The sequence below is a fragment of the Hylaeus volcanicus genome, chromosome 5 (genome assembly GCF_026283585.1).
Source record: "Hylaeus volcanicus isolate JK05 chromosome 5, UHH_iyHylVolc1.0_haploid, whole genome shotgun sequence".
NCBI lineage: Eukaryota > Metazoa > Arthropoda > Insecta > Hymenoptera > Colletidae > Hylaeus > Hylaeus volcanicus.
Window position 1 is genome coordinate 26,232,477 of NC_071980.1, and position 17,470 is coordinate 26,249,946.

The 17,470-nt window shown below is 35.2% G+C and overlaps 4 protein-coding genes across 5 annotated transcripts in view; 2 read left to right on the plus strand and 2 right to left on the minus strand.

The window, feature by feature from the left end:
- Positions 1 to 105: 105 nt before the first annotated feature.
- Positions 106 to 3,032, minus strand: LOC128876538 (T-cell activation inhibitor, mitochondrial). 2 transcript variants are annotated; one of them, XM_054122994.1, is made up of 8 exons: positions 2,773 to 3,032; positions 2,583 to 2,697; positions 1,958 to 2,352; positions 1,563 to 1,875; positions 1,387 to 1,487; positions 1,183 to 1,344; positions 891 to 1,022; positions 106 to 824 (listed from the first exon to the last, which is right to left on the minus strand). In XM_054122994.1, exons 1-8 carry the CDS (start codon positions 2,793 to 2,795, stop codon positions 590 to 592), a joined length of 1,476 nt encoding a protein of 491 aa, XP_053978969.1. In that variant the 5' UTR covers positions 2,796 to 3,032; the 3' UTR covers positions 106 to 589. The 2 variants fall into 2 exon arrangements, with proteins under 2 accessions (XP_053978969.1, XP_053978970.1); XM_054122995.1 differs by having other exon boundaries at positions 1,183 to 1,326; positions 2,773 to 3,028.
- Positions 3,033 to 3,831: 799 nt separating this feature from the next.
- Positions 3,832 to 7,305, plus strand: LOC128876540 (equilibrative nucleoside transporter 3). The gene is made up of 11 exons (XM_054122996.1): positions 3,832 to 4,490; positions 4,690 to 4,842; positions 4,931 to 5,012; positions 5,080 to 5,258; positions 5,360 to 5,454; positions 5,534 to 5,584; positions 5,663 to 5,895; positions 6,261 to 6,498; positions 6,562 to 6,647; positions 6,733 to 6,932; positions 7,001 to 7,305. The coding sequence occupies exons 2-11, from the start codon at positions 4,697 to 4,699 to the stop codon at positions 7,110 to 7,112; spliced, it is 1,422 nt and encodes a 473-aa protein (XP_053978971.1). The 5' UTR covers positions 3,832 to 4,490; positions 4,690 to 4,696; the 3' UTR covers positions 7,113 to 7,305.
- Positions 7,306 to 7,460: 155 nt separating this feature from the next.
- LOC128876541 (protein-L-isoaspartate(D-aspartate) O-methyltransferase) lies at positions 7,461 to 10,007 on the minus strand. The gene is made up of 5 exons (XM_054122997.1): positions 9,295 to 10,007; positions 9,080 to 9,219; positions 8,762 to 8,987; positions 8,245 to 8,330; positions 7,461 to 8,172 (listed from the first exon to the last, which is right to left on the minus strand). The coding sequence occupies exons 1-5, from the start codon at positions 9,353 to 9,355 to the stop codon at positions 7,999 to 8,001; spliced, it is 687 nt and encodes a 228-aa protein (XP_053978972.1). The 5' UTR covers positions 9,356 to 10,007; the 3' UTR covers positions 7,461 to 7,998.
- A 1,521-nt stretch (positions 10,008 to 11,528) lies between these two features.
- Positions 11,529 to 17,470, plus strand: part of LOC128877405 (protein bark beetle) — a 20,801-nt gene continuing 14,859 nt past the window's right edge. Inside the window, exons 1-2 of the mRNA XM_054124686.1 lie at positions 11,529 to 12,287; positions 12,376 to 13,434. Coding sequence (XP_053980661.1) covers positions 13,123 to 13,434 — 312 coding nt within the window. The 5' untranslated portion in view covers positions 11,529 to 12,287; positions 12,376 to 13,122. The remainder of the gene's footprint in view (positions 12,288 to 12,375; positions 13,435 to 17,470) is intronic.

A 17,470-nucleotide genomic window follows, 5' to 3' on the forward strand; every position in this document is an offset into this window, starting at 1 on the left:
AAGAAATAGGACTTTGCAGGAAATAAAAGGACTCTAGAAGGACGTAAGACCTTTGAGGAGAACGTAAGAGAACTTTAGGAGAATTTCAATAAAAAAAACCCAAAATCTCCGAAGAAGTACTTTGTTCTTTATTATAAGAAAATTTATTTGCTGATCTTATTTACAATCGAAGTTACAACTTTATACATCTAGCGATGGCAACGAGTAGAAAACCATTTATGTTTTTCTTGTTTTGATTGATTGCAGTTTTACAAATTACTTATGGACATCTATGTTATTTATTTTGATTTAAAACTGATATGGAATACGTCAAGATTAATTGTACAAGAATGATAACATGCAAATATATCATCTAAGATACATTGTTCTTTTCTTTATTATTAAGAACTATCTATAGTCATTTTACTTTGCACTATTTACTATTTTTTTTTTATATTTAAACTGCTCAGAAAAATAGTATGTATTACTTATTTATCATATAATCTGTACATTATTCATTAGTTATAATTTGTACACTTGTTCAATACAGTTATTCTAATATAAAGATAAAGAATAATACAAACGCATTGAGAATTCTTTACATGGGAACTTAAAGTTTCCAATCCCAAGGTATACATAAAACGCCGTCGCTCATAACTGAATAATAGTGTGTCACCCATAGCATGACACCTTCTAGCAGGGGAGCTAAAACACGTTTGTGCAATAGTAAACGTTCGCAGCATTGTATCATCAGATCTGGAGTAATACTATCGTCCTTATTGAGGGTAGTCAAACCCAATGCTTGAACAGCTTTATCATGAAGTTCGTGTTCTATATGTTTTACGCTGCAATAAAATAAGATATAATACAAAGACATAAAATTTTAAAAGCAAATTGCAAAATAATCTTACTTATTATAGTGATGTAATCTTTTAGTGGCTTCTTCTAAATTTTCAGTAATAAAATTTACCAAAAGAAAACTTGGACACGAAGATGGAACTATAAACTGTCCGGTAGGAGAGAGCATTAAGGGACCAGCTTCACTGAAAATAAAGTTTCTATTGTTATTTATATTTCATTTTAAATTTATATTGTAATATACTTACAAATGTACTAATTAAATTTTATTTGATACTTACTCACATAGGAACCAAAAGCAAATACATTACATATGAAATATTAAATACTTCAGATAATACTAACGCTTCGATTACAATTTCATAAGTAGATAAACTGGCTGGCCACACTTTTGGATAGCTTCGTCTTCCTCGGTAATCCGAGAGGGTCGTAGTAAACTGCCTTAGTTGATGCTCGTACTGGCTAACCATTACCTTTGGCATGAATTTCCTGCACATAAAGAGTACCCTGAGCCTTACCGTCACTCAATTAATGTATTGTATTACGCACCGTCGACCAACTTTTATGTCAAGAAGTACTTGTGAAACTGCCTTTTCGAAAGCTGGTAATCTCAACAGTACAACATCATGCTTTTGAACGTTTTTGATTAGCTATAAAAAAAGATCCCTTTAATAAATGAAAATTTATTTAATAAATAATCTATAAAATCAACAATTTGTTCTTACATCGAGCCAATTGTTTCTGACTTCGCCTGAATTCAACATAACACTTCCCTCTAGACTAATGCCTGTATCATTGGCAAATACTAATGTTCTATTTTTTAATACTTCCATTGGTTTGGGATGATGTTCAACTAACGCCTTGAAAGCTAGTAAACAGCCTCTATAATGAGCTATATTCCATCCACAATCCCATGTAATATTTTTTAAACCTAATTCTGAGCATAATACGTTTTCTAGTTTTTGTACTTCCTCTCGAATTGGCCTACATGCTTCCAACTTCACATGTACTTCGTTAATATGTTTCTCTAAATATGCCCTAATCAATAACATTCAATTTAAAGTTTTGAACACAAGTTTTATCTACTTAAATAAGAAAATATGCTTGATACTGATCTTACTTAAGAGTATCTGGTTCTAAATTAATTTTTCTTTTCATTATAATAGACGCATAAATAGGATCGTCTTCTAAATCTGAAAAATCTATGTTTTCCCCTGCTGTTCCTGTTCTTTGCCAGAATTTCGATCTATATTTTGTAGATTCTGATGGCTTTGGTTCTTCAATTTTATCTACAAACGTAGTTGGCAGATCGCACGTTTTCAAAATAGAGAGTATAGTTTGCCTCAGATCTTTCTCTTTTAACTGTATTTTTACGAGAGTGAATTTACCAGCCTTGACTTCTTTTTCATCTTTAGAGCGTAAATAAAATGGCAAAGTGGTAGGCCTTACGGGTCTTTGTTGTTGTAAATTTTCTATGATTGAGCTTAATTGTTTCAAGGAATTTTCATTTACCGTCTGGAAAATTCAAAGAACATTCGAAATAAAATTTATAGATAAATATAAACGTCAATAATGTTTATGTCAGTATGTATGTACAATATTATCATTGCACTTCTTTTGTTCTATAAATAGTTTTAAATATAATCAAACGATAAACTGCGTTGCCGACGCGCAGTCGATCGGAATCGTTTACTATTTAGAAATTCTATTTCGCACAAGTTATTCAACATAAGAGTAATACTTACTCTTTGAGTAGGATATTGTCCAAAAAGATCAGGGTGAACTGTAAAATAAAACGGTCGAAGTGCGGTGGAGACTTCGCCCGTACTCAAAGCCCTCACTGCATCTCTCTTGTAGAAGCTGTCAAACGAAAAATGAAAATACTCACACGATCTAATTATTTTATCGTCATTTAATTGTAACCAATTCGCTCACCATCTCCCCAGTGCACAAATCATTTTGTTGTTTACCGTAATGTCATTACACGTTCATATCACACGATGGTTTACGAGCTGAGACGCGATAAACATTGTATTTATCACTCATCGAGCTAAACAAACACCCTACTACGTGACATACGACTAACGAATACGAGTCTGTAAGCTCGTTAGTCGCTGAAAACGATCTTTTAAGGTCGTATTACACTTCCTAAATGTTTAATATATAACTTCTTCCTACTGACCGTTCCTTCTCCATGTCAGTATGCAAAGTCGGTATAACATTGGACTTGAACCTCTTTCTTTTTGCCTAATCGATGGTGGGAACTACGTATAGTCGTTATTATATATATATATATATATATAATGTACGTGTGTGCATTACGTGCCATCAAATATAAATAAAGAGTTACGTTTGATTAGCGAAACAACAGTATTGTGTAATAAATACATACATTAAATTTATAATAATTTTCTTTTGTTAATAGAAATTACAGTTTTCACGTTTCATTTATACGTAATGTTTGTGCATAATGCATTGCATTGTGTTATCAGCGCACCCATACATGGCCAGTCACATTTGATTGTGTACGAAACCAGCTGTTTTTCCATCTGTATGCGCAGGGCCGTCTCTATAAGAAAGGAAACGAGACGCTAAGGCACATCAACAAAAAAAAAAAAAAAAAAGAAAAAGTTTTTCAATTTACGAGCGTAATATATCGCATAAATTATTTACGTTGTTAACTCTGTTGTAATTTTGACAAATATTTAAATAAAAGATAAGATGCATCTGTTCCGTTCTTTGTTCGACAATTCGAAATGTAAAAAGGAAATTATATTTCACGATGGATAAATACAAGCTGATCTGAATAACTTATTTATCGAATAAACATATCGTTCGTAGTTTTATTATTCGAATGAAACTTTGTCCACCTTTGATTGTTACACATTACATCTTGAAAATCACCTGTCGGTATTTGATTAACTTTTTGCGGCACAGGAATTTTATTAGTTTTTATTTCAACTATTATTTCGATCACATTAGACCTGTGATTTTGACCACTATAATTGGTTCGAATGGACGAATTGTAGAGATAAATGGATGCATAAATGAACAATTCTCTGGATAGTCGGCCAAGCCAATCACTGTATCGTAAAGATTTAACAAGCTTTTTAGTTTAAAGCATAGAAAATGAATTTTTAAAGGGACTATTTCTGCTTAACACTTCAATAACTCATGTCACATCCGCCCATAACAGTCGTGTTTCATTTATTTTTAACTTGTAATGCGACTTAGAAGAAACATCTTGAAGAAATTGCGTCGGGACGCTAGTAATTCTAGCGTCGGCCCTGTGTAGATGTACTGAGGGAATGGAGAAAGGAACTTATAGGAAATATAATATATAACTCCGATAACTGTTACAGTCTAATTGGTTATTTGTTTGTGACTGTGGCTTAGTCACAGGTGGTCAGTAATGACTGACATGCATTGTGGAGTCCTGAGTGGCTCTAAACCAGTGGATGATTAAAACAATTGTCAATCGTCCAACAGTCGCTATCCGCTAAACATGGTTTTTAGGAAAGCACTTGCACGTGTCATATGTGTCAATATCTAAATAAAACATCGACGTGTCTGTCAAAATGTAAATAATTTAGATGTTTTAAGTGCGAATGTATTATTGATCAACTTCTTTTGAAATCTTTTTACGCAATTTTGTAAGTATAATGTGATAAAAGTCTGTTTAAAATATGTAGTTTATAAACAAATCACAGAATTTAAGAGTCTTGATTGTAAGAATCTTTATATAAAACCTTCTAAATACTATATACGAACTTTCGGTATATTATTGTAAACATATTTTATATTACAATGTTTACTATTGTTATTTAAAAATTATACCATTTATATTTTTAGCTTCGCAATGTCGTACTCTATTAATAGACAACCCTTGTTAGGGGGTGCATCGGACAGTGAATTTGAAGATGATTTGGAAACTGAAGTTGACGATCCAAATATTTCTGTGCCTGATGAGAAACCATTTTTTAAACAATATGAACCTTGTGATAGGTAACAACTTTGTATTTATAGTACTAAACAAAATTTTATATAATGATTTATCTCACTTAATAACCTTATGTATTGTTTTGTTGTTAAGGTATAATCTTGCATACATAGTTTTTTATTTACTTGGAATAAATACCCTGATACCATGGAGTTTTTTCATTACTGCTGACGATGTAAGTAACAAATTTATCTATTTAATACTACTAATGATATATGTTTGTACTTAATTTTATTTTATAGTATTGGATGTACAAGTTCAGAGAAATAAATGAAAATACTACAAAATATTTGAATTATACACATGTAGAAAATTTGGAGAAGAGAACTGATCTGCAAGCTAGCTTCACATCATACTTAAGCATAGCAAGTTCTATACCAAATACATTCTTCTTAATTGTAAATGCACTTATTAGTAAAAAGTAAGTATGCACTTCTAAAAATCCAGCAATAATAATAATAGATATAAAAAAGTACAAATTTTGTGATTTTACATTACATGGAAATATATTTTAAATAATAGGGTTCCTTTAAGAATGAGAATGGTGGGCTCTCAGTGTACAATATTGTTGTTGTTCATTTTGACAACAGCATTTGTTAAAATTAATACGGATAAGTGTAAGTTACTAGAAATTTAAGCATTTAATATGAAATTTTACATTTTTTCTTCAAATTAAATTATCAATTTAATTTTTAGGGCAAGATGCATTTGTTGCAATTACTTTGACCACTGTGGCAGTTGTAAATGGTACATATTGTTGTAAGAAAGAAAGATCAGTCCCCAAAAAAATTGTAATTTTGTAGTAACAACATCTTTTTTTTATAGCTGCAAGTGCAATTTTTGGAGGAAGTTTGATGGGTATTGTTGGTCGTCTTTCACCAAAATATATAACTGCTATGTCAAGTGGACAAGCTCTTGGAGGCATATTTACTGCTATCACGGAAATTTGTTCTCTTTGGATTGGTGCTAGTCCAATACTCTCGGGTCTAGTATATTTTATCATTGGAGATATTATTTTACTTTTATCATTGATTGCTTATATACTTTTAGAAAATACGGTAAGTGATTTAACTTATTCCAGCCAGAGATGAGCAAAATTGAATCAGAATTTCGAATAGTAAATACATAATAAAAATATAAAATAAAATTCTATTTCATGTTGAACGATTAAAATTTTCGATATCGCAAACAAACTGCTACACGATATTTTTATTAGTCACCTATTCGTCATTGCAGATCACTTTTGTCTATCTCAAATTCTAGCAAATATACAATAATACTTCTGGCACAGCTGTTTTATAATATGTGATAAGTGGCTTATGATAATGACACAGTCACATACAAATTGTAATCCGCTATATATGAAACATTTAAGTGAAATATTTTTTTTTTGCTAATGAATAATGTTAACATTTTTTTAAAGAGGTATTTTAAACATCACATGTTGGAAAAAACATCTGGAACCATAGAAACGAATTTGTCGATAACTGGAGAAGTAACTTTTCCACTAAGTACTTCAATATCTTATACGCGTATCGTTAAGAGAATTTGGCACTATGGTGTTAGTGTTTTTCTAGTATTTTTTATAACTCTTTCTGTATACCCAGCAGTTACAGTGTTAGTAGAAAGTCAATATAAAGGGAAGGGTTCTGCATGGAATGGTAAGTCTATACTTAAATACTGTACGATTTATCAACTTCTAATATTTATATATATTTTTACAGATATCTACTTTGTACCTGTGGTGACTTATCTTATTTTTAGTATCGGAGATTATGCTGGAAGAATATTATCGGGCATACTGCAATGGGTGTGTATAGAACATATAACTTATCTTTAATATCCTAATCCTTTTTATTACAAAAGCAATATAAAATAGTTTGATATTCTTTTAGCCGAAAAACAGACCGTGGTATGTCGTATTGTTAAGTGTAATGAGAGTCATTTTTGTACCAGCTCTCATATTTTGTAATGCACAACCCAGACATCATCTTCCAGTTTACATTTATAAGGATGTTTATTATATTTTAATAACTATAATGTTTGCCATTAGTAATGGCTACCTGTGCAATTTAACATTTATTTTAACTCCTACGTAAGTATCGTAATATTAAATAGATGTATCAATAGCGCAATCACATTTTTAATAAAATATTTAAACAGAGTTGTAGAATCTCAAGAAAAAGAGATGGCATCTGCTATGATGGGAGCTTTCCTTGGAGTGGGATTAACATCAGGAGCTGCAATTAGTGTGCTCATGGTCAAAGTGATTTAATCTTCATTATTAAATGCAGTAGATATTCAAATGATACCGCACATTAATCTCACTGCCTATTTTATATTGGAGTTAAATAGAACCACACAGAGTTCAACTATGCTAAACTAAAAAATAATGGAATTATTTTATATTTGATGAATTTATACTTTATAAATGTAATGTTTGATACTTTGCATGAATTACTTAAGTATTTCTTTTAATATTTTGATAATTAACTTGACCATTCCGTGAATGTATAAAATGTTTTCAATATAGAATAAAAAAAATTGTATGTAGTAGATTTTAAATATACATATAACATATAAGGATTGCGAATGATTATACATGGAAATATGATTCTAGTCATAAATCTTAAGAACGTATTTATTTTTATGGATTCAGAATACAATAAATTATAATGTTTCAACCCATGGAAAAATTAACTAAAGAAATTTCCTAAATTATATACATATGTTACACTGAAGACAATAGCCTATACGAAACTTAACAAAAAATAAAGAATAATATACAAAATCAATTTATTCGTGTTCTTATTATCTGCATAGTTTTTTTGTGAATTGAGTCATATATTTGATAAAAACAAACAAACAGATTACGTTATCTAACTGCATTGAAATTGTAATTGTCTATTTTGCTTCTCTATTTTTCCTTACTTTCGTAACTAGCAATACATGACTCATATAACACAAAACATACTAATTCACGCAATAGCTAAAATTTAAAGCAATAAAAAATGTTTTTCCACTTTTTATAATAATTTGTTAACTGCAAACATATTAGGGAATTGTAGCAAATACAAATAAAATTATGTCTTTTGTGTAATGTTTGCTTTTAATTATATACACACAAGAAAAATGCTCACTTATTGGAGCACGCATGTATCTCATGAAGGATACTGTTTGTGTTTACTAGTCAATGGAACAAAAACAACACTAGTAAGAGACTTTCTCTTGACTCTTCCATCCATTGTTTTGTCAATCTGAATTAATGTTTGATCTGAATTTTCGGGACCCATTGGTAATACTAAACGTCCACCAGGAGCTAACTGATCAATCAACTATATGGACAGTATTGTAATTATTAAAATAAATGTTTAAAATATGTATGAATTATTAAAAAAATCTCTTACAGCCTGTGGCATTTCTTTAGCTGCTGCTCCTACATGAATAGCATCATATGGTGCTTTTTCAGGATATCCTAATCTTCCATCTCCAACTACAATATCACATTGTTTTACAAAGAAGAAAGGTTTTTGACATACAGTAAGTCCTCCACTTCTACAATTCTACAATTGAATTAGATAGAATTACTACATAGAATTTGATCTTTCTATTATCAATACAATCACCCACGTTTTTTAAATTACCTTCTTATTGGAATGCAATAGACTGGGATTTCACAATGTTAGTGAATTCAAGAAATTAAGCATCAAAACCTATCTACAAGCATAATTATAATATATGCCATCACAGACTATACATTCCTAATGTTAAAGACACCAGATATTCAAGGACTTTTCATATGTAAAGTACACACAGAATATGTACAAGGAAATACAATCACTTATCTACAAGACTGTGCAATTTGAGGACTTGCTGTATTGAAAAAGAATATCAATATATTTATATTATTTAAGAAGAAATTACCAACTAATTCAATACGACCACTTTGAAGTAATTGTGGATTATCCCTTTTAATGTTTTCCTCTGCAAATGCTTTCAGTTCTGGAATATGTTCGATACCTATAGTCAAACCATTTGGTCCTATCATTGTTGCCATGCATGCAGTCAAATATCCAGATCCAGATCCAACATCCAATGCTCTTGCACCATTACGTAGTTTCTCTTCAAGTATTTCCAAAGCATATGCATGCTAAAGGATTTTAATTTGTACAGATAATTTGGAATAATTATAAAAAATATGAATAAAAACATTATTCATATGTTAATTATTAAGGAATATACCATATGAGGAGCACTTATGGTAGCACCATAACCGATTCCTTGTGGAGAATCTACATATGCATAACTGGGATGAGAATAATTTCCTCTGTCTACCGAAGACATTGCTTCAAAGACCCTTTCAGATTTAATTACTCTTGATCCTAACATAAAAGTATTAATACCTTCAAATTTGTTTGTTTTTTTTTTTATAAGAGAATTCCATTTACAACGCTTACTTTTAAGATGTTGTATAAGATCGCTGTTACTTTTTGCATGAAACCTACCAGACCAAGCCATTTCATATGCAAATACCGAAAATAATAAACTTATTAGTACAAAAATAAAACACGGCAAGTTTTGGGACTGAATTTTGAGGCTGAATTTTATGACTCAAGGCACTCGACAATCTTTTCCTTGAAATGTTCGAGATCACTAGTAAACTTTAACGAATTTGTCAATTTAATGAAATTGTAGGTTACGTTCTAAAAAAGTCAAGCAGAAAGAATAAATTTGTGATGTAAGTAATTTTACGAATACTTGAGCAATATTGAGTAACAGGTGGATTGAAAGTGCAATTTTTCATAGGACTCGAAATCACGTCTAAATATACAATTTTCACAGAAACACAATTTCTTGACATTCACTTGCAGGTAACGTAACAATTATGTTTTGGTTACGTTCAGTTACGTTGAATAAAGTGCGACACACTAAATTTGAGAGCACAATACGTGTGCTTTACTTCATCTGCTAAACTGTTGCTTTAAAGCTTCAAATAAAAGAGATTGCAGTATATGATCATGGATATAACAAACTTGGATTCAGTAGCTCATTAATTACACTACAATCTTTGTATTAGTTACATTGTCAATACGTTATTATTGTTTGATATCTATGTCAATATTGCTTTTGTCACTGACAAGATATAAGCTAGATTGGAGTCTATGAAGATTTGAGTTCTTTGAACTGAAGTACTACGTTCTCGTGAAAAATTAGTGCTTTGCAGCGCACTCTATGATTAAAAAACGTAAGTTTATGAATCACTATTCAAAAGAATCTAGTCGGTAAAGTTAACAACTGTAGAATAATCGTCTTTAGTATTTTTCTAATGTATTTTAAACTCTTTTTACAAAGAAGAATATACGGAATATGTGTTACGATATTAAGAACCAAAAGAACGAGAAATGGCTGCAACACACCGATTGTAGAATCAAAATTTTGATTTTGTAGAATCCTCCATTTGAAATTCGTTCGAACTGATCTTCAACTGTCATGCTGTCATGGTTAAACCTCGTTGTATTATCGTATCTCGAATAATATTATTGATACATGTGCTCGAGGGGTCTCAGGTAGAAACTGAGTTTATAGAAAAAAAAACAGGGATATCATTCTGACTTGTTACCATTAGACGTTACCATGACAATTAAACATGCATGTATCATGCGATTTATTAGGAAAATTAACCAATGGTAATCTTAATTTTAGAATCGTTAATTTTGGAAACGTTTAAATTAATTTTACAAACGTTTTCGATCTAAATGTTAGTTGCAATTCTCACTACCGATAACGCCAGTATCATCGTGTTCTGTTCTGAGTCGATAATGTTGGATGTGACACCTAAATGATAAAGCTCCCCTTTTAATGGAATCAAGTGATACCTTGTCTGAGCTTTCACAAAATGTTAGGCCTATCGTATCTGTATTGTACATAATCGAGATGATATTATCATAGGTGAAATCTAAAACTACAATCGTAATAAAATGATACAAATATTACAGATTTCTTGGATTGTAACCCCCCCCCCCCCGGCCTTTCGCCTTGCTGTAAAGATCGCGCCCTCTACTTTGGAAAAGATTAATATAGACGCCGCGCTTGTACGCGAACAAGCGACTCGACGTCCATCGAAGGACATTGGACGCGGCCGCTTAGCACGTAGCCTTCGCTACCGCGGCCGTTCCAACGGTATCCGCGCGTTCTGATTGGTCAGTGTTTTCCGTTTAATATCTCCTGAACGAAGCCTCGGACAACATTTTCGCAAAGGAAAAAGTTGTTTCAAATCACCTCCCGAACCACTTCTTTCAATGCGTTACAACATTTTCCTGAAGTATCAATATAGTAATAAATTGTTTTAAGGATTGCGTTGAAATTTCGTGTCACAACTGTAACTGCTCTCTTAGAACGTGTAAATAAATGGTAAGTTAATCTTAGAATGGGACAGAATTAATTTCTCCACCTAATACTAGCTGTTCCCCTATGGTTCTCTCAGCGAACCCTACAGACGTAATTGTCATCGTGTTCTAAATATTCAGAGTTAAAATTGACACGACAGGACCGCCACCGGTGGCCGAAAACCACCCGAAAACTCGATTGGAGCGTCAGCGACGAAGACAGGTTTCCCAGGAGGGACTCACCTGTTTCACAACCTGCGTGACGTATGGCGTACCACGGAGCGTCACGTGACGTGCTTTACCTTTCAGCGTTAGTAGGTGGTGGTAGCAATACTAGTGCTCCATACTATAGAGTCTATAGTAGCTACAGTAGTGGCCTGCACGACGCAAGGCAAGGCGCGTCCAGGGAAAAGACGACAGGAGTACGAGTGGAACCAGTATAAACCGCGCCCAACGTGACGCCAGGTGGCCATCGCGCCACGACGAAGCCACATCCTGCGATCTACGGTTTGTTTTGTCCGTTACGGATACCCTATAGATCGCCTGCGATCATCGGTTATCGTCCACGGCCGATGCGCTTCTCGCCATCAAACGCGACCGTTCCAATCCCCGTTGGACTGTTCGAGAAACTCGCGAATGCGTACGATTCGTGATTCAGTGAATCTTGGCGAATCAACTATACAGATTTCTTTTTGGAGCGGACTTGGCTAGCGGCTGTCGAAAATGATCGGCGTCTTTTCGATCGGAGGGCTTTCAAGCGGAGGGATCCGTGACGGGAGAGTAACGGCAGCAGCGCAGACGAGTCGCAACAGTCGAGCTGCGATCTCTCGCGCGTGAAAGAGTACGCTGTGAGGAAAGGTTAACGCTCGAATTTAAAATACAGTACACCTTCGCGTTGGAGTGGTTCCAGTGTCGTCGCGGTAAATGGTAAATCCGTTCCTGAGTTACATGGATCGTTGGATATTTGGATGAAGCGCTTAGGACGGTGATGGGTAAAATTTGATCGGAGTAACCCATAATGGAACGTGTAGCGATCTATTATCGATGTTGATTCAATCGAACAGGTGCATTACTTGCGTCAAGTAATTTTCATTCTACTATTTAAATCCTAATTTTACTCGAAACCGTTCACCGCTGAGTTACTCATTTCAGTGATCGCTCTTGCGACTGATTGGAGAAATTAACCACAGAGGTAAATAAAGCTTACATAATCTACAAACAACAAAGATTTGTCTAGTGTTTCATCCTCGAGTGCAACAGTTTCTAATCCATCAACGGACAAGTTGTTCATCCAGATAAAAATATTGCTCATCTCTGTGACCGAGGATCCTTGATTGATTAAAAAATATTCGAACGTGGGCGATTTTAACGATCAACAACGCCGACTGCTACAGCGACCAAGAACTCACGTTCCAAGAGAACGTAGGTATGTGCACGTACGTGTGCACCTAGATAGTTAACGCATCAACGACGTAACGATACGTTCAGTGAAAGTATAGATTACAATTAGACGTACACGAGGAACTGATCGAATCATCGCGTGACGCATCGCGGTTATCGCGATAAAGGGAGAAGATTGGTAAAATGGGACCGATCGTGGTCTCGCGTATCAACCTGTGGACTGGAAATCGTTCCTCGATGTGTACGTTTTATCAGTGAACAAATATCGTTATCGTCGTAATAACCGGTGTATGCTGATCTATCTAAATGTTGCAACAAGTGTCATTCGAGTGTGCTACCCCACCGAGGAACCAGAAACCAAATCCAAGGCACAGAGTATTTCACGTTCGACGATCAGTGATGAATAATTCGCACGGGATTCTGTTTCAAAGCGAACCGTTCTTTCGTTGCCAGTCGTATTGAGAGTTTCGACGGTTTTCTCGTTGTGCACGCGACAAAATGCGCGTTGCGTGTCTGTTCGTGGCTGTTCTGACGGTTGCCCGTGGACAATCGAACGAAGGGTTCGACCAGTCGTCCATTTATTACACGGAGCCGACCTTCGTTAACGCGAGCAACAATGGAGGGCCCACGGAGTTGCCTGGCGGTCACATCCTCAGGGGACAACGGTTGTTGGAGAGATCGAAGAGTCCTTATCTATTGCGAGAGGATCTCTTCGTGGACCGTGACTGCGAACTGGTGATAGAACCAGGGGTGGAGATCCGGTTTGGTCCTATGATCGGTATCACCGTTCGCGGGATCATAACCGCGAAGGTAAGTACTTAAATATAGCTTGTCGCCGATCTTTATTAGGCGTACTCTTTCATACTGTAACTTTGGTGTCATGTAGATTTGTAACACTAATTGCAAGGTCGATCGCACACGGGCGCAACCGATCAGTTTTAAACCACTCTGAAACTAGTTGCACGCGACTGTGGATCTAGGTAAAACAAAGAGCGCGAACGATTTGCAACACTAATTTCAAATCGGTTTGGTTCCAGTGTCCTGTGTGCGATCGGCCTAATTAGTAATAGAATGAGAAACGCGTAACTCGAAAAAGTAAAGATCGAGTAATATTAAACAATAATAAATTACAGAAACAGCGACACGATAAGTCTAGCGTGCACAATACCAATACAGATTTCGCCTGCATATTTCTGGACGTACGCGTGTGTGTTAATTAGGATTACCCATCCACGAGTGTTTGCGTGAGTGTATGCCAACGTTGAATGAACATGAGTCACCTAGCCGTATGACTGTGCACGTGTTACTACGGACATACCAGTAGCGAGTGGAAACGGTTGGCGGTAATAATTTACGTTCCCAGAAAATTTGATGATTGCTTCCAACGAAATTTCGCCAGAATACGCTCGAAACCGTTTCTCTTCTCTTCTTATAACGGGAGTCTATTCACCTAATTGATACGGTACTGCACGATGATTTTCTGCGAGAATACACAATATTAGCGCGTAGGTATCGAGACTTGAACCGTATCGTCTCTGGGAATCGATATCACCATGGCACTGATAAGCGATCAAATATATGTATAATACGTGTTTCTGGTGCATTGAAATTTCCGGGATATGGAGACACTAATCTGGATAACATAAAGTATAAAATAATGAGATGTATAAAAATGTTGTCCACAAAAAATTCAGAAATATTCACCTCTTTTAGATCGTCCTAGATAGGCTTCTCCCCATAATTATATTGTATACACACGTATCTCCTTGTATCTGTTTGACTCATCACTGTCCATTTCGTTTATTTTTAGAACGAGTTTACCTATTACTGGCAGCGAAATTATAAACCATCTATCGCACAGTCAGACTTTAATTCCCTTTCCAAGCATAGCGTATTTTTTAAGCAAGAGATGATTCAACAATGATGACGACATTGACATGGTTTTTGCATTCAAAGAATCAGCGCAGTATCGCAGACGAGGGCTTTCAGAACGACGACGAAAGATCACAGATCGTCATGCTTGAAATTGTCTTTTGTTGCGGTTGTCACTTCATCAATTACAGTTTTGAAATATGCGATTTTGTATACTCGTATTAACGCTTTAACTTTTTCATCTACACGAATCTATGTTTCGTATTATCGTATCAGGTTGTCTGGCACGATCCATAGACACTAGAATTCGGTTTTCACGGGAATACGACTTCGCACGACCGATTCTCGCTTTCTACGAAGTGCATTGTCCCGGCACGCGAAATATCATCCGCGCAGAATGCGTTCTCGCGGTAACATTATATTGCCTTTTAAATTGTCTTTCCGGTTACAATCGTAATCAGCGTGGCGCTCTCGAATACCCTCGGCTCGTTTCGTCTCTCGTTACGCGCTACTTAGCGTTGCGTTCAGAACCCTCCACGGGTTTTGTAAGGAAGAACACGGGGTTCAGCGTCCAGTAGGAAAAACGCTTCGCATATTTACAAGTAACTGGGAACAATTAACGTGTACCGTTGTCTGTTCCCCGAACCGCGATTGAAAGTAAATTCACGGCGAGTAACACCGCCCGTAAACTCGCAACCAGAACCGAGATGTTTCTTCGACATTTTACACTCGAATACTCGAACGCTTCACCGATTCAATTATTCGTTAAATGCTGATTTCAATTTAAATAATATAATATAAATATCAAATTAAGTATACTTTTAATTAAGTATACAGTCAGTTCTAAAAGTATTTGCACACCCCCTATGTCTACTAAAGAAATTTGTCTAAATTAAGTAGTAGGTCCGATGTTTCCAAGTAAATACTTTATTATAAATATGTACATACTTTTAAGCTTGTATGCATTTGTAACGAAAAATTTAATTGAGAACTTCAAGACTATTATCTTATTTAGATAAATCTTTTTGAAAGACATAGAAGGTACGAATATTTATGGGACTGATTATTTATTTGAACAATATTGGAGTAATATTACTGTTAATGAACTTGACTGTTATAACAGCCTTCGAGGAGTTCGAGACCTGCAGCTCAAAGCTGCGCTTGTTTTTCCTGCTTCGTGAAAAAAAGAAAGTTCGACGGGAAGGGAAAAAACGTTAAACGATGACCGTAAAGGCAGGTATACAAAGGGATTCGGACGCTGCGTCTGTAAAGAACATTGAATGACCGGAAATTCCAGAAACACGCAAGCTGAGCTGATTGTTACTTTATTCGCATCACGTAGCACACAGCGTACGATTGTACGCCTGGCATTATGTATACGTACACGCGCTGATGCACAGAATGGGTGTTATTAATACCTCGATACTTTGCCACTAACGCATGCTTCGGCTGGGGGTACAACTACCGTTTTCTACGGTTTTGTAGGGTAAGGTAGGCTAATTGCATCCACGGGACATTTTAGATTACTTATACTTATTACCCTCAATATGAAAAAAAAAAGAGTTCGCGAGTGAAGGAGGTTTATTTATAAGGATGCAAAATTAACGTATAACTTGACTGTAATGTACCAGTTTTACATTTGGTGGTTCTTTAGATTCGTTAGATTATTGCTTTTATATTATTTTGCCTTTGCATTTGCTTAGATACCTCTCTGTATAATTTTCTGGGGATTCTAATAAGAATTCTAATACTCGGTACGGTAATAATAGTATGGACCAACTGGCACCTCTATAGCTCGGGTACCTCGGGATTGCCGAACCCGTACTGTAGTTACATTAAAACATAACTACCCTGAGGGCGACAAAAACATAATATTATTCCGATAGCTTATGGTATGCACTATGTTGCAATGATACGATTTCGAAAATGAAATTTATTGTAATATCTCATATGCTATCAAAGAATATATTTCTTGCTGAAATTTCAATTTCTGGAGTCGGTATCATTTTTATACCGTGATTGTAATTACTCCTATGCTGTAAAACAATATAATCCTAGGTGAAACATCAGTTTCTGGAGTTACTATAATTATTATATCACTATTGCGATTGCTCCCAGAATAGAATAATTCTGTGTAGAACTACAACCATGATACAAAAGAAGACTATATTTATGGTTTAATGTCCTCCACACTCTTTGCGCTCGTTATTCCCCTCCGATTTGTGTGCGAGTCCCGTTCAAAAAACGTTCGCAGAGGTCGTAGACTCTCTTTGTTGGCGAGGTTAAAGGAAAACTGCTGGAAGTAATCTACTTAAACGGAGAATTTCTAATCGGTGCGTTTCCGCGGGAGCAGAGCCAACGAAAGCCCCTGCAAGGAGGCAACTAATAGCTTGATTAAGAACGGGATGCGAAGAGCGTGCACAGTGTAAAAAGCACGAACGAGTGAATCAGCTTCCATGCTCACCGCCTCCGCCACGCGGTGTGTTTCAGGTCACGGATCAAACGGCGGTTCTTGGCCTGAACTGTTAACCTTCGACCTCGCTAATCCTCTTACGCTCGAGACGAGACGAGACCTTCCTCCACCTTCTACCCTTGCACGAATTAGGATCACCGTATCAGCCGTCTTACGATCGGTTATGGTCGATCAACGCCACCTAAATTTTCGAAGCTGGTATTCGAGCCTTGGTATTTTAATATTTAGTACCTGAGTAGTACTCTAACTCGGCTATACTATGAACCCATTTTTTATTGTTAAATTATTATTTTTTCGCAAAATTATGAATAGCCAGTTTTAAGTATCAAACACTGAATTCTCAAAATGCTGATTGTTCAGTATATTACCGAGTACTGAATATCGAGTTACAGATACCCTTACATGAACAGACGATCGCCAAATATTAAATACTAAATACCGAATACCAAGTGTAGAGTGGCGAATCAATAATGATTGAGTGCCAATTGTTGAGTAGTTGAA

Excerpts from the sequence above, each read along its gene's own strand:
- LOC128876538 (XM_054122994.1), bottom strand. The coding sequence starts at position 2,795 with ATGATTTGTGCACTGGGGAGATG. Across the intron at positions 2,353-2,582 it reads GACAATATCCTACTCAAAGA|ACGGTAAATGAAAATTCCTT; the intron begins GTAAGTATTACT and ends TGAATTTTCCAG. Across the intron at positions 1,488-1,562 it reads TCAGAAACAATTGGCTCGAT|CTAATCAAAAACGTTCAAAA; the intron begins GTAAGAACAAAT and ends CTTTTTTTATAG.
- LOC128876540 (XM_054122996.1), top strand. The coding sequence starts at position 4,697 with ATGTCGTACTCTATTAATAGACAACCCTTGTTAGGGGGTGCATCGGAC. Across the intron at positions 5,259-5,359 it reads AATGCACTTATTAGTAAAAA|GGTTCCTTTAAGAATGAGAA; the intron begins GTAAGTATGCAC and ends TTTAAATAATAG. Across the intron at positions 6,933-7,000 it reads ACATTTATTTTAACTCCTAC|AGTTGTAGAATCTCAAGAAA; the intron begins GTAAGTATCGTA and ends ATATTTAAACAG.
- LOC128876541 (XM_054122997.1), bottom strand. The coding sequence starts at position 9,355 with ATGGCTTGGTCTGGTAGGTTTCATGCAAAAAGTAACAGCGATCTTATA. Across the intron at positions 8,988-9,079 it reads CCATAAGTGCTCCTCATATG|CATGCATATGCTTTGGAAAT; the intron begins GTATATTCCTTA and ends AAAATCCTTTAG. Across the intron at positions 8,173-8,244 it reads CTAAAGAAATGCCACAGGCT|TTGATTGATCAGTTAGCTCC; the intron begins GTAAGAGATTTT and ends CTGTCCATATAG.